Source organism: Argiope bruennichi, chromosome X2 (assembly GCF_947563725.1).
Source record: "Argiope bruennichi chromosome X2, qqArgBrue1.1, whole genome shotgun sequence".
Classification (NCBI taxonomy): Eukaryota; Metazoa; Arthropoda; class Arachnida; order Araneae; family Araneidae; genus Argiope; species Argiope bruennichi.
The window spans coordinates 67,529,166-67,554,181 of NC_079163.1; the positions used below are offsets into that span (position 1 = coordinate 67,529,166).

At 30.7% G+C, this 25,016-nt stretch overlaps 1 protein-coding gene across 3 annotated transcripts; it reads left to right on the plus strand.

Moving 5' to 3' along the window:
• Positions 1-503: 503 nt before the first annotated feature.
• On the plus strand, positions 504-24,496 carry LOC129960658 (bestrophin-2-like). Of its 3 annotated transcripts, XM_056074207.1 has the most exons (10): positions 504-628; positions 6,873-7,458; positions 13,324-13,458; positions 15,898-16,064; positions 16,153-16,307; positions 17,166-17,243; positions 17,337-17,489; positions 18,191-18,271; positions 19,184-19,335; positions 23,130-24,494. In XM_056074207.1, exons 2-10 carry the CDS (start codon positions 7,280-7,282, stop codon positions 23,839-23,841), a joined length of 1,812 nt encoding a protein of 603 aa, XP_055930182.1. In that variant the 5' UTR covers positions 504-628; positions 6,873-7,279; the 3' UTR covers positions 23,842-24,494. The 3 variants fall into 3 exon arrangements, with proteins under 3 accessions (XP_055930182.1, XP_055930183.1, XP_055930184.1); XM_056074208.1 differs by lacking the exon at positions 13,324-13,458 and having other exon boundaries at positions 23,130-24,496; XM_056074209.1 differs by lacking the exons at positions 504-628; positions 6,873-7,458; positions 13,324-13,458 and adding an exon at positions 15,038-15,086 and having other exon boundaries at positions 23,130-24,495.
• The last annotated feature ends 520 nt before the right edge of the window (positions 24,497-25,016 follow it).

The following is a 25,016-nucleotide window of genomic DNA, read 5'->3' on the forward strand; positions in this document are numbered from 1 at the left end:
AGGCATTGCAGAGCTAATAATTAATGAAATGTATTCAAACTGATTTTCGGTTTGAAAATGATTATTATTATACATTTTGGGAAAAATCCAATTAGAATAAATTCTATTCACTGAAAGCATGAAGTAAGGGCCAGGATCATACCAAATTAAGTTTAATAATAGCTATTAGAGAAGGATAATATTTTGCAATTTGATGGAAGTGATGGCATTGATAATGATAAATCAAAAATCGGTGTATATACTTGTATTTTTTATTTTTGTTTGGTACGGTATAATATCTCTTTATATATATTTCTTAAAAACATGTTTCAGTAAATTCTTGTTTGCGATCTAATGTTTACATTCATGTTTTAAAAATATTTCACACAGCTTAGCCCCCCCCCCCCAAAAAAAAAAAAAAAATCAAAAGATCCATTCATATGAACTTCACCTCTTCGGAGAGTCAAGTGTAGAGTTTGAAAATTCACGCGAAAATGCTTTCATTTTGTGAAACCGGATTGGAGGACAAGCTAGTTTGAGTGGCCAATCCCAAAGCATTCTGAAGAGAACTAGGGATTCGCACTACTTGTTCCCTCTGCTAGTCAGTCTGTGGTTTTTCAACACCGTTGCGAGTGATCTGCAGCCAATTGTAAGTATTGTTTTCATGCGAGCACTTTGTATTGTACTTTATGATTCATTTGCTGCTATTTGAAAATCATGTAAATGCTGCTTCAAAAATTTTGCATTATGTATTGCGGTTTTTAGTGTACATATATAATTTCGTTAGCAAGTTAAATGTTCATTTATTTTAATTTAAAAATGAAACATTTTAGCTGTAAATAATCTAAATACGTAGAAGGGCACTAAAATAATGCAATATTTTCAACAGTAATGAAGAGAAAATCAGAAGTATTTTTTTATGTATATCAGAATGTGAATGTTTTTCAGTATTATGTATGTATTTTTTTAAAGTATATCTTCAGAAGTATTAAAAAATACCATTTTGGATTCCCCCCCCCTTATTTTATCTGTTTATCAGAGCAAGAAACAATTAAAAAAAAAAAGCCGGAAGTTTTAAGTTTGTAAATCTTTTGTATGTAAATCAAATTTTTCACAAATTCGATAATGTTCTTGAAATTTCCCTCCTGGAATTTTATAAATTTTGTAACCATATTGATAATTTCCTGAAATGTACCGTCTGTAAATCTACCGAATCAGCACGTGCAATTTGTGTCGAATGGGTACAGAAGTGTTTTCGCATTTCAAACTGAATGCATAAAGCGTATAGTTAAAGTATTTCCAATATACTTGAGAAAAAAAAAAAAGTCTGTAATCGAGGTCTTTTTTTGGCAAAATTAAGCTGTCGCATTTCTGCGTTTCAGAAACGAGGTTTTAGGTTAATTGTATGCAGGTTAATGAAGTTAATTGTATGCTAATACATATAAGCGCGTCTTCCAATCGGTGAATTTCAAAAAAAAAAAAAAAAAAAAAAATTAAAGCCTATATAGTTCGATTTTTAAATTTTTTTTTTCTTTCCTTTTAAGCAAACTAAAAAAGTTTAAGATTTGACAAGATATTATACAACGTGCACGAGATAAATTCCTTTAAAACTATAATTTTAAATTTGATAAATAATTTTATAAATACGATTTTTGAATTTTTTTTTTAAAATTTTAATGTTTTGAAGCTGAGATCTTACTGATCAGCGATCAAATCCCCCATAAAATTTCTATTCCTTAAAAAAAAAAACTGCTGCCGTTTGAGCTCAAATAACTTAAATAATGTATATAAAATGGTTAATGGTGTGCGAAAATTCACATGTTTATATTTAATATGCATTTGACCCGATCGAATATAAAATTTCTTTCCAGATGTAATTCAAAATTTTTTATTTTTCAAAATATAATAAGCAAAATGTGAATAAATTTTTTATAACTCCCACCCGAAAATGATAAGCATATATTTTAATCTATGAAGGGTAAACTAAGTCAAATTTTGTTAATTTTATAGTATGTGAATTATTTTTGGACACAAATTGTAGCTGTAGGGAAAATGATTATAATAATCGCTATCAGAATTTCAAATACAGAGTGCAATGCATTGCTTGCTGTAACTTTCAAATTCAGCAACAATTTTAAAATTATTTGAGATAATTTTAAATCTATCCAATAAACAAGGGTTCCTTAACGCAGATTTTTTAACCTCTTCAGCATATGTCCTGGACAGATTATATATGGAGGGTTCAATAAACACAGTGGTAACCAATGATTTGAAAATGTAACACAAATTATTCTTAATGTGGGGACCAAAGTCTTAGTTTGATTCAAAAATTGCACAAGCCTCTCTCAGAAGTCAAAGAATAAAATACAATAATATTTATAAAAGGAAAAAAAATCCATTTTGAATCGACAATTGTCGGTTTAAGAACGCCAAGTGATTTTCAGCATCCGTGCTGCCATCTATTGGACAATTATCAACTTATTACAATGAAGACAGGAGAATTAACTTGCGGAATTTAATTTTAATTTTTAACAAATTTCTTATAAATTTATCTTTTGCATTTAAATTATAAAGTATAAGGTTTATTTTTTTACAACTCATTGACACTTGTAGTAATTTTTTAAAGTATTAATTTTTTAAAGTAATTATTTTTTAAAGTAAATTTTAAAGTATAGACATTTTCTAAAGATAGTGTTAACTTTTGATATTTATTGAACTGATAAACATACATTAATTGAAAACTCCTTCAAATTCTATGATTCATGATGAGAATTTATTTAATTTCTATAATAATGATGCAATATAATACAAAAATCCTTATAAATGGGTCATTGCACTTCCGAAGCCAATTAAAAATGATACATACTTAAAGCGGCATTAATCTTAAAAAAAAAGTACATTTTTGTAGCTGATTTTGCTCACAACGTTTATTGAAAGCAAACCTTTTACATCATTTTTGGTTCATGTTTAATCGAACCTGGTTCGAACATGTAAATGATAATTTTTTCTTGTGAAATTTCAGATTTGCATTGTGAAAATTATTTCATTACATTTCTCTTTTCTATTAAAAAAAATCCAATTCATTGTATTACGCATTTCATGTGCTTTGGATACGGTGTCTGGAATTTCTTGATGTAAATGGAGTAGTGTTTGATGTAATTGCGTAATAATATAATTTATGAACTTCCAAAGGATTATTTGATAATTTGTAGATGTTAAAGTTATACTATCAACCAAACATCATTTTTTTGTATTTGCTAAGAGTGGAACCATTATTTAGACGGATGGTCCACCATGAGTAGTAAGTGTTTCCATTCTTAGCTAAAACATGAACAAATTGTGTGTGTGTCTCCAATTCAGACTGCCACTTGTATTTATTTGTCACAATTAGTGGGGTTGACAAAATGATTTGTGGTGGAAGAAAGGCCTACGTGAATTCAATTATAATTTTCAGATATAATTTAACTTTGGATTTCATGGATCTTGCTGATTAAAACGATTTGGTAGCAATGATTTCAAATAACTTTCTTTTATCAGTTTTTATGATGACAGGCTTAAATTTATAAAGTGGATTTAAATGTAGAAAAATCTCAGCTTGAATTCAAAGATTTTGAACAGTAAGATTTATTATGCTGAAAACAGACAATATTTTTTTCGTATCAACTTCCAAGCACTGTTTTGTTGATTGACTGTCTATACTATGAAAGTCATACAATAGTGCCATTGAATAGAAAAACTCTTATTCAAATCATTGTCTTATATTGATCATATAAGACAATGATCATCAATCATAAATTTATGCTGCTTCTAAAATCAGTGTTTTTGATGGTTTTTAACAGCATATTCATTGAAAATCAGAAGAGAAAACTAGACTGTCTTTTTGCATTTAAACTTTTATGCAAGACGAGATTTATCAAGCTGAAAGCTTTGTTAATATTAAGAACTTTTACAAAATATTTACCAGATATTCGAAATTTCCTGAATTAATATTTAATGAGGAATTTGCTATTTACCTCATAAATTTTCATGCTTTCGAAAATCCGCTAATTTTTTAATCACAATAACTGATTTTAAACTTAAACTATGAGAGATATCTAGGGGGAGTAAAATTGCTGGCTGAGTTCGAAGTCGTGTCATCCGGGTGGAGAAAAAATTAAAATATAGCGAATTATCTTCACTTCATAACGAATAATTTTCGCAATGAAAGCTTTGATTGCAGCAGTTGCTTTAAAAGTAGGATTTGAAAAGCGATTTTCGACCCCTAACATCTGATTGAATAACCTAACCATTTTAACCTAATAATGAGACACCTCATTGGGAAAAATATCATTTGCAATTCTCTTCTCCCCTCATTCGGGCTAGTGGTAAGGTCTCGGCTGAGGAAAGGGAGGGTTTTAGGTTCGAGATCTGATTCCACCGAAGAACCGCCGTGTGAGCGTGTCTGGTGCATGTTAAATCCGTCGGGGCCAAATGACCTTTCGTTGGTGTGGTACGTAAGTTTGGAGAGAGGGTTCCAGCTCAGGTCTCGTCCTCGTCATCTGACCGCGGTTCAAAATTATGAGGTACGCCCCTAAATAGCCCTAGTGTTGCTTTAAAACGGGACTTTAATATAACTAAACCAAACTAATCTACCTTCTTTCATTCTCATAGATCCAGCCCTTATGAAATTAAAAGGAAATGGCAGAGGTGACATTTCCTTGTTTCTTTATCTTCTGAAAGACTAACGGGTAACATCTTCACCTACTGATGCGACTTTTTAAAGAAATTTAAGTGATTATCGCTTTACAGAAAATACCGAATGCACGTATATAAAACAAAATTCTGTTTAAATTCATAAATAATATCCAAAATAGAAACTGAATCATTTCTGAGTTATTTAACTGGGCAGCACGATACGGTTTGTAGCTTTTATAGTATTGTCAAGTTAATTTGTCTTGGAATTTCATAGCTAGCCCTCTTGGAATCCAAAGATACCCAAACTAGAAATGTAGAAAGAAATATTTGCAAATTTTAAGATATCAAGAAGTAATTTGAACTAAAAATTTCACTGTAAGAAAAGCGGAAAGAGAAATTCTGACAGAGAAAACGCAACTCTAAAATTATAAAGATTTGCAACTTTCTTCATAAACTCGATTATCCTTTAAATCATTAGAAAGCTAGGATATAAATGTAAAATATATATTTATGAAGTAATAAGGTAAAAATATCCAAAAAAATTTTATACCTTCCAAAATACGAAATCGTTTTGTTAAAAAACCTGACGTCATAGGGAAGAAAAAAGAAGGATCGCGTTTTTAAAATCAATGCTAAAAGTAATTCAAAATCAATATTCAAAACTGAAATGATTTTGAGAACACATTCTTTTTATAGACCTGCTTCCCCCCCCCTTTTCCATTTAGATCATTGTTCGAATCTTCAAGGTCACTTGAGAGCATAATTCATAAATGTCCTCACCAGTATAAATAAATTTTTTAAATGATTTTCTCCCATAAGTAGGACAAAAATTTGTTTGAACACGAGGTAATTTCAGCTATAAGTTTAAATGTTTACACATTCAAAAACACTTGAATCTAATGCAAGACTTTTACAGAATCATGCTTTATATTCTATATTTATAATTAGTTCATCCATTTCGAATCTGAAATCAAATGTCGAATGAAATCGGGGAGGGGGGATGGCTTTTGGCTTCCTGTTCTTGTTCAAGCTTCGGTGGCGGAATTTCGGCCTTGGGAGCGGATAATTCAATTAATGAGACTCGATTCCACAAAGATGTTTAGTGCCTTAGTTCGCGTTAAGTCCACTGAAATGTGGTGTGGAATTTTGGAAAGGAAGTTGCCGGATTGTTAGTCGTCTTCATCTAACAAAACGATTACATTTTTTAATCATTACAATTTTAATAATTTAAAATCCGTTAAAAAAATATTGAAAGCATTACATTAATATAACTAAACTGAAACTTCCTCTTATCTAATGTTAGTTCTGATGTTCACTCGGTATTGTTCAAAGTCCTTAAAACTTTTCATGCTTTTTAAGTTATTCAATCGATCGCTCAAATAGGAGAAGAAAAATAGCTTACCATGTATATTTCAATTTTATATTTAGTGGGAAGGGCTTACCTTAGAAAGAAGTTGGAATTTTGAAGGGAAAATCAATTCTTCCTTGTTCATTTTTTTTTATTATTAAATAAATTTTTATAAAAAGAGTATGTGGGAGCGCTTATCAATTAACATACAGTACATTCTCGAGTATCCGGCTTCCGTTCTATCCGGCCTGGTTTTTCAAAGTCTATCGACAAGTTTTGACTCTTCTCTTATGGTTACCTTTTCATATCTGTACATCGTTTATCAGTGAAAAATAAAATACATTTTAGTCAATTTTCTTAAGAATTAGGACTACGATTAACTTTTTTGTTTTTGTTTCCAGCATTTAATTTAGGCATTACAGAATTTGTTAAAATGTGAAAAGTTTATATCCTTTAACTTACTTTTTATCTTATAAATTCTTGAAATGTTCAGTGCAGTATACAAACATATATAAACTACTAGTACAGAGCCTTCTATTTTAACTCGATACGTAACCGGCAACGGCTTCTGTGATTCACGACTGCGTTCACATTCTATGGGGCTTGAGATAAATGGAGGGCTTAGTACTCAATAAAAAGCGAGAAAATACATATTATAAGTGAGTTTGAGTATAAAAAATTTGCCATCTGATACTGGTGGGCAAAGAAATGAGTTCATAGAAATCCTTCCTATCCGGCTTTTTTATTATCCAGCCTGCCCTTCTGCCACATTAGGCCGGATACTCGAGAGTGTACTGTACTTTTTAAACAAGTCTTTTGTTTTATATTTGAAATATTTAACACTGATATGTTTGTACATTTTATTTTTTAGGCATGCCATTTTGCAAGTGAAGATCCTGAAAATCCTCTCCGTTTTCAAACGTGTCTAGTTTTCTTCTAAAACATTTGTGTCGAGTCTTATAAGTTGGCGACGCATGTTGGATTCTTATTGTCTACCAGTCGCTATGAAAATTTATTTTCCTATAAGTCAAGTTGCTGTGGCTCTTGGCCACGACTTCTGGTCTCCCTGGAAAAATCAATTGGACACTTGATTCTTCAAGTGAAACGCGCCCCACTCGCAAAGCAGTTTTAGGAAGAGACATGTGTACTATATGCATAATAAGTAATGTGCTGTCAGTATTTTAACTAATCGTAGCCTGTGCTTTGGCTGTGTGTAAGACTTGACTGAGAATTCGAAAAACTTTGAGTTGGTTCAAAAGAGGCTTGTGCATTTCAATTATGACCGTGACTTATTCACTTCACGTATCCAAGGCCCGTCTTTGTGGTTTTGCGAAACTCTTGACTCGATGGAGAGGAAGTATCTACAAACTTCTTTACAGGGAGATGCTTATTTTCGTATTTCTCTATTACTCCCTACTGGTACTCTACCGGTTTGTTTTGAATGACGATAGCCGTGTGTAAGTATTTTTGCAAATATACTTTGACTTCAAAAATAGATTCTTGTTAAATAATTACCTTCTGTTAGTTTTCACATTCAGTACCATATTCTAAAATTTTCTGCATTTTAACAGAAACAAATGAATATTTGAATAACTTTGTTCCTAGTTAACGCATGTTTCGAAAGTAACATAATATGATTAATTTTCTGTGATTGAAGATTATATGTGAAAATTCTGGAATTCTCATTAACGACCCCTTTTGATCCATTTTTCACATTAAAGCATTCCTCATCTCACAGGGAGTTTGAATTTTATTGGCATATTTCTTATTTTTAGTATTCAATAACCACTGAATACTAAAAATGTTTTGAATGATTAAGAACAACATAAATGAAAAACATAATCTAAATACTTCGTAATCGAATCGTACAAGGGCAGAATAAATCAAAAATAAGCCAAAAGAAAATTGTTTGAAACATTGCCAATTTTTGAATTTTCCTTCCAGGAAAGACTTTTGAATTTTTCTGCACCAATGCTAATCCATAAAAGTTAGACCTAAAAGTGGAAAATAAGAGGAAAAGAAATTACATTTTTTAAAACTTTGGTGAAATGTTCTTCTGAATTTCAGGAACTGAGAACCGCAAAGTTTCGACCTCTGAGGGGAAAGCTTTTCCTTAAAAATTAAAAGACCTAAAACGTTTACATTCTGCTTATAAAACAAGTTGCCTCTACAATTTTACTTAATATTGGTATTTAATTATTCCGCATATTATTACATTAAATTAAAACGTATCTGGCGTAGTCTTGTAATATATTTTACATAAAAGTATATATTTTACATACAAGAAATTTTTTCATGTAAATGAGCCGAATAAAGATTTTATCAGCAGTGTTTTTTTTTTTTTTCCACTTTATTTTGGAAGAGTAAACAAATAAGAGTTTGAAATCGAGTCTTCCTAAACATCAAGCAGTGCAAAATCTTCTGTAATCGTAAAGTTTCAGTTTTTTTTTTAAGAATTCATAACTACTATAAGTGAAAAAACGCATAATAATACACTATATCTCAATATAACTTTTTTATTTAAAAATACTGTATTCGTTATTTTCAATCTAGATAACTTTATTGTTCTGAGCATATAATATCATTCTTTTCCGATCCTGTATGCTACTTCTATATTGGAACAGCTCTGGTCTCGATAGTTACATTGGATATACTAATACAATGCAAATTATCTTTCACAGACATGGACTGATTCCTCAAGCTTTGTTTTATCCACAGATAATTAGAGACACTATTTTGATCCTTTAATTGAGTATCTGAGCATAAACAATTTGTACACCAACTTCCATTTCCAGGCCAGTGGTTTCAAGCTATGTCACTATGTTTGTACTTGCTAGCTTGTACAAGGGAAATGTTTGTCTTTAAAAAGGTAGAGAAGCAACATTTACTTCATCTACTAGTTTATTAAAACAGCCATATTTAATAGTATTCAAGCTTTATTTCTTCGTAGTGTTGTACATCGCAATGATGAGTCTTTTTCAATGTTATTATAAATAGAATTATGATTGTTGAAAGTTTCTGTAATCCCTTGCAAGAATTCTGGCTAAACCAAGTACTACTACAATTTTTCCTTCTCGTAGAACTTTAAAATTATTACAAAGACTAATCACATGAAGGAACAAAAATGAAATCTTGGCAATCACTAAAATATTAGAATTCTGTAGACCTTCAAGGGACCTTCACACGAAGCAACGTAAAAACTTACGTTGACGGAAATTTTACCTTTTTTTAGGCATTTGACTATCTGTTGCCCCGAGTAGCAACAGAATATGTAACAGATAGAGCAATATTTTTGCCAATGATAACCTTCTTATTCTTCTCGTACTTCTATTGCAACACGGACAATACGTACATCAGCATTTTCTGTTATTATATACATGTGATAACCAGGTAGTTAGGGGGTTATAAAATGAAACGCTCCTTTTTCGCAGGATTGTTTCCTGTGAGTTAACAAGAACAAGAAAATATTTTTTTAAAAAAAATATTCTCTTGATGTACGCTTTATCTGGCTTCTTTCCAGTTTTACAGCTTAAATGTTGCACAATTCGTTCGTCAAAAACAACTTATTTCCTTGCCTTAATAAATCGTGATATAAGATATATACCGGTACCAAAATGACCGGTGGTTACTTGCTTTGGTTATACTGTTGAATGAATGACTACCCCTCCATCAAGAGCAAACTACAAGTTGCCAGTGCTATCAACTGATAGTTCTGGAGTTGTGCTCAAAACGCCACTAAACGCTTCTTTGTCTTCCTCATAATATGACTATTCTTATATAAAGCCATGGGTACTGTTGCAAGCTAGCGTAAATTCTCATTGGCAAAGTCTTGTAAATTGTCAGGTGAATATGCAATACACATTTTTCTCTAGAAAAATTGCTTTGTAGGGAATAATACTATATTGATTGAGAAAGACATTTCGTTAGCCATGCCACTACTTTTTAGCTGGTGAAAAACAAAATTTTACAGCATCGGTTACTTTTCTTTGCAAAAACTTCATCACACTTACAATTTCATACTAGTTGATATCTTATGCAACAAAGACAGATGCAAGTAAAAACAGCTCTTGCATCTCACTAGAAAAGAGCAGTGTCACAATAATACTTTGAATTTCTTGCAATATATTTCTCTTTCTTAATTCAGCATATTTATTGCTACTAATTAATCAAGTTCCTGAAATCTTTGATTTACGCTGCAAACATATCGATATGAGCCACAAAATCATTTATTAAGAAAGCTATCATAGAAACCTCTCCCTTGCGTAGCGCCTCCAACACTTTTAATGTTTCATATTAGCACTTCATCGTCATATAAGGGCCGAACGACACCTGTTCATGGTTAAATAGCAAATTGTAAAGACGCTATATGACGTAATTTATGAATTACTCAGTTGTTCTTTTCAATGGCACTTATTGTTGAAAGAATAATTGACAAGCCTTGGTTTAAAGGACATGTCCTGCTGCAAAAAACCTTTGAAGCATTTCTCTAACGCTTGATTGAATAAGGTGTAATTCTTCCATAATTACTGATTCAAAGCTCAGTAGCCATGATTGATATGTTTTCCTTGTTAAATGAATCTACTTGAACGAAAAATTGTTTACCTATTGTTTTACCTTACCTATGTCACCTATGTAGTGACCTAATTTTTTGCCATGCAATCAATAAAGGTTGATTGACAGCAAAACTGCAGAATCATCTGCGCTTGAAATGTCTACTTTGTCTATTATTATTATTGAAGTAGACCTCTGAGCTGTAAAGTGTTTTCTTAGATAATTCTTCTGTAAGAGTGTCCTGAAAGTATGTGGGAAATTGATTCTTAAGGCTATGCAATTTCCCATAATTCAGAAATTCTATTATTCTTCATTAAATGCCAATCTTCTGAAATACGAGATAGTAGATCTGACTTTTGAAAATACTCCAATCGAATGATAACATTCGACAGCGCTTTATTTTCACTGCTGAATAATTTGCGTTTCACTAATAAGTGGAAGAACTGCCGAGGCCAAAATTATAATCTCCAATTCCGTAGCAATAAGTGCCATCGGAAAAGAGAATATTATTACAAAGAACAGGCAGAACAAATACATTATCAAGATGAAAAAAAAATTACTAATGACTACAGTGTTTTTAAATTTAAAAAAAAATTATATTAAAGTGCAGTGTAAACGTTTGCATAGTTAAAAATCCTTAATCTAAGATTATGCTCCAAACTTTAAGTTTACAGAATTTTTCGTTGCTTGATGTTTAGGTAGATTCATTTTCAAACACTTGCATGTTTTTTCTTTCAAATTGAAGTGTACATTTGAAAAAAAAAATAAAATTGTTTAAGCTTTTAAGAACATCACTAGTAAAACATAAATCAGTACAGCGTTTCGAATATTTCACTAAACATTATTTATTTTATTATTTTACATTTTAAGTTTCGCAATTCAATTAAATCTTTATTCGACGCATTACCATAGAAAAATATTTTATATTATAATGGTATTTTATGTAAAATATTTCATTACAGGAGAGTTATGCCAGATATAATTTTTAATTTAACGTAATATCCAGAATTATCTGTGTGTTTGAAAAAAAAAAATCGTTGATGTAACTTATTTCATAAGTAAGATACTACCATTTCATGGTTTGACTTTTTCGAATTTTCAAGAGAAAAGTAAGAGGGGAAGCTGGCCCCCCTTAGAGATGAAATTTTCCGGTTCTCAGTTTCTGAAGGTCAAAAAAGAAAAGAGTATTTGATCAATGTTTAAAAAACATAAATTTTTCTCCTATTTTGCTTAATTGCAATTGACTATAGCATCGCTTTTCTCTATTCGTACGTCACTTAGCGGCTTTTGAACGATTCTGACTTGAAGCCGAGAAAAGCAGTATTTTCAGGATGGGCTGTAGCATGATTCTTGTATGCATTCGGAATTATGTATGAAAGTATGAGCAGAATAGAATCGTAAATTTATTATTGAGATAGAATCGGTATGCATTTTAAAAACAAAGCAGAGATGTTTTCATACTTGTAAATATTAGTTTTTGAAACTGTAATGTTACAAATATTACTTGAAAACATTACAGTTACAAGAATATTTTTGATCACAGGATTGTAGAAAATTAACTACTTAGATAAAAAGTCATTACTCTAAATTGTGTAGAATTAAATAAATGTATGTATCAAATCTTTTAATTTGAGCCTTTCGATCATATATTGCTTTGACGTATATTCATATATAAATTCAGTAACCGAAAAAAGCTATGGAGAATTTTTCTTTCAGATTGTAACTGCTACTTAATTGTTCATTTGCAGCTCTCCGATCCTCCTGCCCTATATATAATAAAAGTTCAGTGAGTCACGAGCTTCACTCAAATATAGAAATGAAAAAGAAAATTAAGTTCCTGAAAAACACGTTACGATTCTGACTGCAGTTTTAATCCTTCAATAATATTGCCATAAACTTCTCTGAGTAGTTTTGTTTATATTAATTGCTAAAATTTCAAAATGTTTCTGTTCTATATCTTTTGTGGATGTGAAATTTCGTAATAGATTTCTTTTCAGGTTCTATTAAAGTATGTGACTACGTTCAGGATGAATTTTTTAATAAACATTCGAAAATAGTTATAGTTTTGAATATTAGCATAAAAAAATTGCAAAAAAAAACAAAAAAACATTTATAAAACCAAAATTTACCAGTCAAGTGGTAAAAAATTTAATAAAAAAAAAAGGGAAAAATTGCTTTTTTTTTTTTTTTTTTTGGTTAAAAGGAGGTATAAAGCAAAAATCTTTTAGTTTAGTTTAGTACCTCGTATTAAAAAAAGCTGTATTCTATCAATTCTTTAAATATTGGGGTTCGATTGATAAATAACAGGACATTTTCAATTTTTTTTCACTTTGTAAAACACTAAAGCAACCATAAAACATTTCTAAATGAATAGATTACTTATTCTCTAGTCCAGGTGCTGCAGAACATATTGAGAAATTATACCGAATTTGAACAAAAAATATAAATTAGATTTTAATTTATAAGGTAAGATGGAGTCAAGTTTTCCGTAAGAAAATTCTATCAAAGATTAGAATTTGAGAAAATAGCATCTAAACTTGTAAAATAGCATTAAAGCGTATGTAAATGAAAATATAAAAATCAGTGTAACTTCCCAAAAAATAGATTTGGAATCAAAATTCTAACGGTTTTATAAAGGAACCTGTTTAATCATTAAAAATATTAAATAGAAAAAAAATTCTAATTTCGCAAAAAAATCGACTTTTCAACGTAGTCACCTTCCTTAATTTAGTTTTTCTTACGATTTCATCTGCAATTTGAACCCTTTACAGGACTTTTGAAAAGCTAGCAATTTATTGTGAAGCTTTCACAGATCTTATACCTTTGTCATTTGTGCTTGGATTTTATGTCACAATTGTGGTGGGAAGATGGTGGCAGCAGTATCTCGCTATTCCCTGGCCTGATAAGTAAGTCCTGAATGTTAAAACACTTCTACTTAATGTTTTAATGACATTCAAACTTAATATATTAAATATTTCTGCGGATAGTATAAAATATTAATGGAAACGTCAAATAAAATTCGTTATTGTTGAAATGTTTCAATGTTTTTTTATGGACATCTGTCTGCTTAATCTGTTTTATAAGCAATTCCTTTATGCTGAATATTTTTATGAATATAAAAAATTCACTGCAAATATATATCCTAATAAAACACCTGTTCAAGCTGTTATATTAATAATGTTAAAAGCGAAAATTTTTTTCTTTTAGATTTTGCCATTAAGCTTTTTTTAGCATTGTTATTTGGAAAAAGATACACTATACTGTCTAAATGAGTCAGAAGGAAAGATGATTTTTAAACTATTCGTTTTGTGATATTGAATATAAATTTCGATTCAATATCCCTTATAATATAGAGAAGTCATTTTTCAGTTTTTGGGAGCCTAAAATTAATATTTCTAAAAATGACTCATTGCCTTTTTCAAAAGATTTCACAATCCTTCAACAATAAGATACCCAGACCTTTAGTTAATGAAATAACTGGGATTTGAGTATGAAGCGGGGAACCTATCTGTTATATAAGAGCATTTCTATTATCACTATCATATCGATTATGAGAATCCTTTTTCTTTATCACAATTCTTAAGCTTATTTAATGAAAACTCTTTCCAATTGACAAAGTCAGAAGAAAACTAATTATGCGGAATTAGCTTCAATGCAGTCCATTTTTCTACAAAGTTTCGCAATACTGATTCCTTCTTTCGGTGGGTGCGAGAGTCTCAATTCCGAATTTCCTTCGCCTTTATTTTTTGTCTTTTTGATGACTGATGGTAATTGAAGATGTCACTCTGCTGGCGCTTCTGCTTGCTTTCTAGTTCTCATGGACAAGCACAGTCGATTACCAAGCCATGCTTGGCAATCGACGTAATTATTAATCCCCGAAATCTTACACTTGAAACTAGTATTTGCTGTCAAAAATGCCTTTTCAGGTAAAAGCCCACAAAGACAGGCAATAAATATTTCTTGAATATATTTCAAATTCTGATACTAGGCCATGTGATATCATTAAACTTGTTCGGTTTCTTATGCTAAGCATTCTATCCCCATCAGTTTCTAAAATACTGTAAAATAATGTAGCATCGAACCGTGAGGTAGCCCTCTACTAACTTATTCAAAACTTTTTCGCAAGATTAGGATTTTAAAAAAATCCTAAGAACAATTTCACCTGAAACGGTTATTAATAAAGAAAAAATTCCTAAAAATAGAAAGAAATTCACCTCTTCATGTTTCAAACTCAGTCTGAATAAAAGCTGATAAAGCTTCTGCATATACACAAGCAGCATAAGACACAAGGTGCCAATCCTATTCAATCCCTTTCTCTTGACTTTAAATCCATATTAATAAACCAACCAGGTGTGCACACAATGTTGAAAGCGAGCATAAATTCGAAGAAGTAATAAATTGAACAAATGAAACAGCTGAAGAAATAACATCTGTTTATGAGCTGCAGAAACAATCAAAATCGCCACTTTTTAGCTCTGCCATTCCTGACAAGGCAACTTTAAAACAAAGATCGAAGAAAAGCCCCTTCCGATGGGTAGATTTTAGCTTTTTACAATAGTACTTTAAGCACTTCTGTAAATGGCAAAGACTTAAAATTACTCTGTTAAAAGATTATAATAATTTTTTCTTCTGACGCTTTTGAATCGAATAATCTTCTGCTACATGAACAAATTTTAAAATTTCAAGAAACTTTACAATTCTTCTTTTCTTTGGTATTTTATATGGTTTGTTTGCTTTTGGTACATATGTTTAAGCGTTAATTCATATAAATTTTTGAATTTTATGATAAGATTTCCATGAATTCGAAATTTTAAAAAGTTTTTGCTCTTTATTAAAACGTTTATTTTCTTCACCATATGTTTTGAGCAGCATAGTCAGATATGGCCTTTGCCCTAATAAATCCCAGTATCATATCACAATACTGATAATAAATTCTTTAAAAAAAAAAAAAAAAAAAAATCACGTTCTTAAGAACGGTAGTGGTACTCAAAAAAAAAAAAAAGTGATAGATTATTAATAGGCGGCGTTTTCTTTCGAAACAAGTTCAAGCAACGGTAAATATCAGAACTAGATACGATTTTTAAAACTGACTCTATGAACATATGATTTAGATATGATTTCAAGTTTTAACTTAAACTACTTATAAGATTAGATTTAGATTAACATTTAGGCTAATTTAGCATCAGTTCTTTGTAGCATTAATTACATACATAATTCTCAATAAGTTTAAGTGTATCGGAGAACTTGGTATACTCTAGTTCATCAATTCTTGTTTGAAACTGAATCTTCCATGTATCGGTATTGGTTTTTATTCCTTTCTTAAATCTTCTCAATTTGTGTTCTAGGTGCTGTATGTTGATTTCAACTTACGTGAATGGCGCTGATGAAAGAGGCCGAATGATTCGTCGAACCTTGGCCAGATATTTGAACTTAATGGCAGCCTTAACCTTCCAGGCCATCAGCCCTGCAGTTAAAAAGCGCTTTCCAACAATAGACCATTTAGTCGAAGCAGGCAAGTAAAATTAAAAATTTGAAATTCTTCAAATAAATTGAGTGAAACTTCTTATCTGCATAGCTAAACCTTTCTGTAATGCATCTAGGATTGATGACTAAAGAAGAATGTCAAGTCTATGATGATGTCTTGATGACCCATGGTAAATGGTGGGTTCCTGCTCAGTGGTTTGGCTCAGTTGCTGCCAGGGCTAGAAGAGAAGGCCGTATCAAAGATGACATTCTTTTTAAGCATTTACTTGATGTAAGTTCTATATCGTTTAAGAAATATATTTTTTTTTCATTTCACATTGGTTTTTCGTCTTTAGATCTACAAAAGTCCCATTCCATAAAGAATAATCGCATTTAATTGCTTTTGATTTGGAAAACAATCATTACCATTATGTTTTATTTATTTAAATAGCTTAAATATGCATAAAGGTGAGAGACTTCGCTGCTACTTCCAGATTTTTTTTGCAATGAATTTGAAGTGTCTGCAGCAGAATAAGGGAAATATTTTGGTTTTGGAAATATTTGCTCATGAACTTTTTGCATTTCTTATTTAGGGTATTAGTAAGGCTTAACATTAATTGGTGGTTATCGAAGAATTTTGTGTGAGGAACATAAAATGTTTGCGATCTGATTAGAATTTTATTACTTCTTTGGTATTTGAAATCTAAATGGTTTTCCTTCTATGTCACTTGTATTAAATTTATCATAGCAGAGTTAAAAATGCATTAATTATGTTATGATCAATGCTGTTTAATTTCATTTTCCCATATATTTTCATGTTTAACTTTTTATTTATTTCTTTAATGCATGCAGAAAATCTATATGGGTGAGTTATTGCACTACTTACACTGTAATGTAGGTGTTTTTTTATCAGCTATTTAATACAACATTGATCTTTTTTCCCTCTTGAAATCTTGTATGCATCTTTTTAATATTTGAAACTCCAATTCCCCAATATTTTTAACGTGAAACACAGATATTAGGCCCAAGATTATATTGTAAAAACGCAACAAATATTTTCCAGGTTGATTGAGATACATAAATGCATGCAAGGCCTAGATTTTCTTTTGCTTTTATGTATTTTAATTTGTTGTATTATTTGATTTTATAGGAAATGCATGTTTTCAGAGGCAATTGTGGACTTCTTTTCAGTTTTGACTGGATTAGTATTCCTTTAGTTTATACGCAGGTATTAGTTCATACACTATTTTGTTCGTGTTGAAAATAAATACATCGTTTATAATGTTGTTTAGTTTAAATTAATATAACCTGTCTTTTCTAGGTAGTAACGCTGGCAATCTACACGTATTTTATTGCTACAGTGATGGGCCGTCAGTATCTGGATCCCAAGAAAGGATATCCTGGTTATGAAATAGATCTTTATGTACCAGTATTTACTTTATTGCAATTTTTTTTCTACATGGGATGGCTTAAGGTAATTAGAACGATTAGAAAAGCTTTTAAATATTTGATGACAATTGTATTTAAAATTCTGCATTTTCATTATCTGAGAAATTTAATAAAAAAGTTAGTAGATTATTAAGGCGATTTTTCTTATAAACAAAAAAAAAAAAAATGTAGAATTTATAAATCATTTGACTGCATTATCTGTTACTTTTCATAATTTACACAGATTATTGATTGTTAAATTTATTTATTAATTTGCTTTTAAAGAACTCTTTACTAAGTTATGCAAACGAAAATCTTTAGAAAATAACTTATTTAAGTAATTCTCCTCCGGTACAGAAGCTCTTAATTCCAAAATGCTCGAATTTTGCTTAATTTTATTCAATAAATGTTTTTGAGATACTTCAACATATTGCATTACCACTTTAGACAATATACTTTAAATTCATATTTCTCAGTTCTCTTTTCGTTGTTTAAATTCTTGCCCCCCTTTCCCCCCATTACTGACAATATTATAAACGAAATTCAGTTTCTTACTCTTCAGAGAGCCTTTTGCTTATTGAAAATTTGATTATGATATGATCAAGATTTATTAATCATTCCGTTTAAAAATAAATTCAACCCTCAAATGAACATTATTTAGAATGAACATTTTGATTTTGCTACCAATTATTTTCCTATCATCTAAAGTATAATAAAAATGGGAATTAAAATATCTTAATGTTTCAGGTAGCTGAACAGCTTATAAATCCCTTTGGGGAAGACGATGATGATTTTGAATTGAATTGGTGCTTGGACAGAAATCTGCAGGTAAATGTTTCACGTAATTTTATTTCTTAATGTTTTTTTGCTGAAGAATTTAAAATGCCTTCTAAAAAAAAGCTACAAAATCTTCAGTTTTTGGGATTTGCATATGAAGTCAATCAAAAACTTGCTTTCATTTCTCCAAAATGATGCAATTACAATTTCAGAACTGTTAAGAATTACAGCTACCTGAAAAGACTCCTTGTATTTCACTGAAATGGTCTGTATAAATGGTCTAAAACATTAAAAATATTTTTCTGATGTATGGGTGAGATCTGGAATTGTGTCTAAAATTATTTTTAGTGAAGTCTGATGGAAGTACAAATTTCCTATTTTTCTTTCATTCTATTAAGGAGCGATTACAATCACTGTAGAGCTTTCAACACAAATATTTTTAATAGATAAGCCAGAGATAATTTTTCTCCCGTATTGAATAATTTGTGCGAAGATGTTTTTATTTTTATATAAATTCTAATCTATATTAACAATTTGCTTACTCATATGTGCCAATTTTGTTCTAATGCTCATTTTGTTTTGTTCTAAGACTCACATATAAAGCTATAAAATATTCCCTATTAATATTTCTAAACTGATTATAAACATTCCTTTGACTATTTTGTTTTCGAAACTAGAACTGATATTATTAATTTTAGCATGTTCTTCAAATTTCTTAGCTTTAGTGTTCTGAATTGAAATGCAATGCAACGGAATTATTTAAGTGTTGGAGTCAGGGTGATATAAATTTTTTATTATTCTTCATGACTCAAAAATTTGAATTGGCAATATATTACTGTTTTGAACTTGGTGACTTTCACCTGAACGACAACGATATTTTCAGAAGTCGATGTAATTTTAAAAAATAAATAAAACTGCAATTCGTTACCACTAAAGATAGTGATTTTCTTTTCCACTTTCCAGTTGTCCTATAATGTGGTTGATGTCATGCATCAAAGCAATCCACGCCTTGTTAAAGATTTGTTTTGGGACGAAGTGGAGCCACAGCTGCCTTATACGCGGTCATCTTTCAATTTGCGAACACAGCCTCATCTTGGATCGGCAATGGATTTAGAGTAAGCATTCTATTAACTACTATTTAGTGATGGCATTTCTTTCAAAAATACATAAAATACACATTGTATAAACGAAATTGACGCATTTTTTAAAAAAGATCTTGAATGAATATTTGCTAGTACCCAAAATAAGGTCACGAACACTTTTGCACTATAATTCAAAACTACTACGAGAAAAAGGATCAAATAATGTATCATATATTTTGAAGAATGGGTAGCACAACGTTAGTATTCAGTTTTTAATAAATGTTTAGCGTAAGTATTGGGCAGAATGTGAAATTTGACTGTAAACACTTGGCATTTTTGCCTGTAGCGTTGTAAATAATTTGTTAAAATTCCAAGTTTGATTGCAGTTAGAATAATTTCTCATAATGATGCAATGAGCTGGAGAGCCGTTAGCAGGCTTAGCACTGGGAAATCTCTAGCGGAGGTTGCTTGGTTACAAGTGGTATTAGTCATGTTGTAAATTACCACGACCATAAGAATACTCAAAAATAAAGCTTCATCGACAGTAAATAAGAAATTTCATTGTGTTGTGTTCTAGTAAAAACAGGTTATTTATAAAGGTAACCTCATCAAAATCCAATCTAAATTGTCGAAAGTATCTCTTCAAAGTTTTCTTCATTAAGGTTCCACAATCATTCAGATTGAATGTAAGTGCTCATGTACTGGCACTAAAAAAAACTATCTAAATTCAGTTTGTATAATCAAAATGACTGCACTGGTGACATGAAAACACCTTAATTTACAAAACTTTACAATTTTACTTTGACAGCTTAATTTATCAAACAAGGACATTTTTTAAGCTTTACAACCACATGCAGTGTGTGTGTGTGTGTCAGCCCATTATAAAATAGTACACAGCAAAAAAAAAAAAAAAAAGATTGAGATTATTGTACCATAGTTGGTTTGGGATGATAATCGTTTGCTATAATTTAAAAGAAAAATAACAATACTCATGAATATCCTAATATTTTGTTCTTTACTTAAAATTAATTCTTTACTTAAATCTTTAATTAAATTTTACTCTAGAAATAATTAGTAAATATTAGTAAAAATAATAGTAAGTGGTAGTAAATGTTAGATAAAATAATTACTAATACACATGTAAATAACATGTTTAGGCATAAATCTTGGAATCGCTAATACAGATTTTTAAAATTTAAGCATTTATGAGCAAATTAAAAAAAACCTTAAATTTCAAGCCGTTTCACACATTTCTACAAAATAAACTAGGTTACTAGCAGTAATTTAACATTGCAGCTTATTGCACGATTGTGATATAGTATGCAAAAAAAAATCTTAGATACAGGATGTAAACAGATTTTAACTTGTATCAGGATGCTTTTAGTCACTTAAAGCATCAACTATACCATGCGTATGAAAATTTTGTATATCATTCCTTTATTAGGGTAGTACTTAGAATTTGTAATATAATTTCTTTATTAATTAAAGCACAAGATAATGGCAATAATGACTTGGCATAGTGATAATGATATCAAGTGGTTTCTTTAAAATAAAAGTAAATTATTAAACTAATCAACATAAAAATATTTTGCATCGGAATTGCAGCTAATACAAACAAGACTACTTGCTATCGCACATTTTGAAAACTAAAGCTTGAATCCATTCTCCTTCATCAGACTTGTGACCTATCCTAACCTAATTGTTATTATCCTAACTTCAGGTTTGGAGAGTTCCATATTCGAAACTAGATTCTAATGAAGAACCACCTATAAAAGGATGTGGTGGGCGCTACATCCGTAAGAGCCACATGTCTTTTTATGGATTTAGTATCTAAATTCCCCTCTATAAGCGGCGCAAATGCTTGGAGAGAAGGTGTCAGCCCTGGAGCTGTCCCCGTCATCTATCTATAGTTTAAAATTACTATCTTCCTTAAAATACTTCTAGTTCTACTTCAAAGGGTTGTTAATGGAAAATGCTTTAATACTATATCATCGAAGTTACTGTACACATCTCCGCGAGCTAAGTAAAACCATTCATTTTCAGGATCTATATGCGAGTTCAAAATCCTCTTGGTCACCTTTCCCTTTCTTCTCCTTTAAACATTTAATTTTCTTTTATCTTTTCTTCACGCTTTTTATTTCATTTCTTATTATGTAGTCATCATTATTAATTGCTTCTTTTCAGATGGGGCTTTTAGAATGGCAGATTTTTCTTCACGTGAACCTCTGTTAGATTCTTTTCGAGATTAATCCTTAGCAAAAGATCTGATCTTCGAAGGGGCATGTTGATATTTAAGATTGAAATTTAACTACATGAATCAAACACAAAGCGAAAGAAATCTCGCAAATTGAAATATGCTATAAATTTGCCCCATACTATAGCTATTAAAGCAACTTAAAAAAATTAATACATAAACAGATGTTTCTTAAAGATTTCACAAAGTCAAAAGCTGCGAAATATGGTTCCCCCATTGATTAGCTAGAATGGAGCAAAGATCATAACCTCCTGCTATCCGTTTCCGCTGATCACTAACTGCGCTGACGTAATAACCATGTTTAGCCAAAGCCAATTAAAATTTTTAGAAACTATGTAACGTACGCGGTACTACTTACCTGCTGTTACAACTAAGCTCTGGCTCCTATGCTGTTTTCTTATAATACTGCATAACAGTTTGTTTACGAAATGACTACAAAATGCCATTTGTGCACTTTCAGCTTGAAATGTCAGAAATCATAATGCGAGGTTAATCATGTGATGCAGGAAATACATTCTGCTATGAGCAGATCGTAACGTGATGCTGGCAAGACATTCGGGATGTAAGGGGTGGTGAACAGCAGTTGAAACATTGTCTCGGAGGGTGACGTTTTCATCAAATAGTGGTGGTCCTTCTGTTGTATTATTGCAATCGTCAGATACCTGTTGAATTTAGTCCATTGATAAACATGTCCTGTTTTTCTTTAATACTTCTGACGCTATTAGTCCTAAATGTTTCGTTTGCCTGGAAATAGCCTTTAATACTCGGAACCAATCTGAATAAAGTCCATTAATTTGAAAATACATAGGTCCTATTTGTGTCACACGCTCTAATTAATGATTGATATCTAACTATTCAATAAGCTGCATTGCTTACTTGTCGTTTAAATGACTTTACAGTATCCCCCCTCCAACAACCTTTTGAGTTACGAAATGTAATGGACTAACAATCCGTCGAAACTTTTTAAATTTTTAGAAAGCTTTGGTTTTGCTATTTATCGTCTGTTTGAATTTTGATTACATCATATCTTTTGTTTTTAACGTTGAATTATCAGATTCAAATTACAGGAATATGTTTTTATAATTGTTTTAAAACTATTTTTATTCTTTTAACTATGACGCATCCACTCCTTCTGCCATCAAGTCATACCTGAAGTAGTAAAATTAGTCATAATCAATTCATGAGTTTTAGTTTTCGGGAGTTCTTTACGTAACGACATGTCATTCGGAAAGCATGAAAAAGAAAAAGGAAAGAAGAAACAAATAATTCGCACAACTGTGATAGATTAAAATAATGCCTCCTTTTAAATATGAACTTTCTATTTATTTGTATACATCTTCAACTCTTAAATGTGTTTGAATTAGTTTCTCCGATTGAAGTTCGAATTTCAATGGTCGTTTCGTCTCAGTGGGGTCTTTGGAATTTTAAATTCAATAGTAATTTTAAATTCTAGGGATTTATGCTTCTATAATAATTAAGAATCAAATGTCCTATAATTTTTGGATTTAAATTTTATTTGAAAGAGAGCCTGAATTGTGATTTTTCAGACTTAGACTTTTTTTTTTTTTTTTAGTGTTAATCTGGAGGAGTCTGAATTTATTACCATGGAAACTATTATGGAAGAAGATAAAGAGGAGAACAATTACACCAGTCCTCCTAGAACCCCCGCCTTTGACCAAACTGGCCACTTTAATTTTCCGACTGATACCCCTACTCGGAGAACAAGTACGTGCAGTATTGATACGGACAATACATCCTTATCCAGGTTTCGACTGCCGGACTTTCCAGGGAGATTGGTAAACATGATTTTGGGATCGAATCGGGAATTATCTCACAGCACCGATTCGATGAAGGATGCCCATATGAATGGAATCAACACACCCTTCATTTTGAAATCTCCTTGTCATCGTCGAAGATCTTGCGCAGAGCCTTCTCCACTTGCCTTAAGTGACGATAGAACATCCGCCGAGTCCCCTCTTTTAACGCCAGCATTCCAACAAGAAAAGGATTCGGAAAGTAACAAAGAAGGATTGTTGTCTACTGAGCAACCCATTGTTTTTCAGGATAAGCCACCAGAATATTGTGCCATCAAAATCCCCGATCTATCTGTGGTTGAAGAAGAAAGTACAGGTAGCTCTAGAGGTTCCTCACCAGTTCATGATCAGAGTCAAAGTGGTCAGCAAAGAAATGGGAATGAAGCATATCAGTCGCAGGAAAGTCTTTTAATTTCTTCAGATAGCCAAAGCACAGACAGTTCTTCTCATCTTTTAAAAAATGTGGTTTAAAAGTATCTTTACTAGTTTAATTCAGGATATAGGGTTTTTGATAGTGCCTTTCCTAATTAGTTTTGAATTTCCATTTTAATAAAACCAGTTGCAATTTCAAAATATTTTACTGATAGCAAATCATTTTTCAGAAATTCAATTTTAATTAAGTGTATTATATAAAAGCTATAAGAAATTCGGTTTGCAAGCCTTGAATATTGCAGATAGAATACAATAATTGTTAAAATTCTCTAAACTGTGTGTAATGCATAGAGCTGATATATAAATGGAGGGAGCTAGTCGCTTGTTTCTTGTCTAAACAAGTGTACCCAACTTGAGTGACGTGACTTAGGGAAAATCTGGGAGTAAGATACCTTTTTTGGCGCCATATCGCAAATCTTGGCATACTCAAAAACTGCATTGGGTCCGGTCGGTTTTCATTTCCGGTTAACATTTCCTAACATTTATATATACTTTGAAAACTAAGAAAACTGGTTTAGTTTTTTACTTTGTTTTTGTGCATTAATTAAAAGTGATAATTTTTTTGCTTTAAGTAAACATTTTATTTCTTTTCTTTACCTAAAAACATCTTTTAATTTTACATTACACGTTCAAATACTTTTATTATTATCTCATACAGATAAAAAAAAAACTTTTATAAAAGCAGATTATAAAAGTGACCCAAGTCTTTTTTTTTTCTCTGAATATTTAAAAAAATGCATTCGTATTTATAATTTTCTTACTAAAAATTAAATTATAATCCAAGAATTAGGAGAATATTTATTTTTGCATAAAAAAATGAAAAAAATATTAATTAAAACTGTTAAATTTTGAAATAATTTAGAAAAAAAAAAAAAAAAAAAAAAAAAAAACTAGCCCAGAATCGAACCCATGTATCTTGAATGCAACGCCAATGCCCTAACCACGAAACTACTCGAGTGCACGATCGGGTAACACATTATTAGTATATAAGCTAATTTGAAAGTTTTAAAGTTGGCTATTGAGTCTTAATATTTTCATGCATAAACATTCTAAGTGTATACTACCATTATACAAAATCTCATCACGAACTCAATTTTAAACCTCGTGTCTTCCCCTTCTTAATATCAGTTTTAAATATTTCGCTTCTGGTTTATAGTTTTGCCGGTAACTTTGCTTCTAACTACCGCAAAAACAAAATTAAATCATTTTTGGAA

Excerpts from the sequence above, each read along its gene's own strand:
- LOC129960658 (XM_056074207.1), top strand. The coding sequence starts at position 7,280 with ATGACCGTGACTTATTCACTTCACGTATCCAAGGCCCGTCTTTGTGGT. Across the intron at positions 16,308-17,165 it reads TTTTTAAGCATTTACTTGAT|GAAATGCATGTTTTCAGAGG; the intron begins GTAAGTTCTATA and ends TTGATTTTATAG. Across the intron at positions 17,244-17,336 it reads TTCCTTTAGTTTATACGCAG|GTAGTAACGCTGGCAATCTA; the intron begins GTATTAGTTCAT and ends TGTCTTTTCTAG.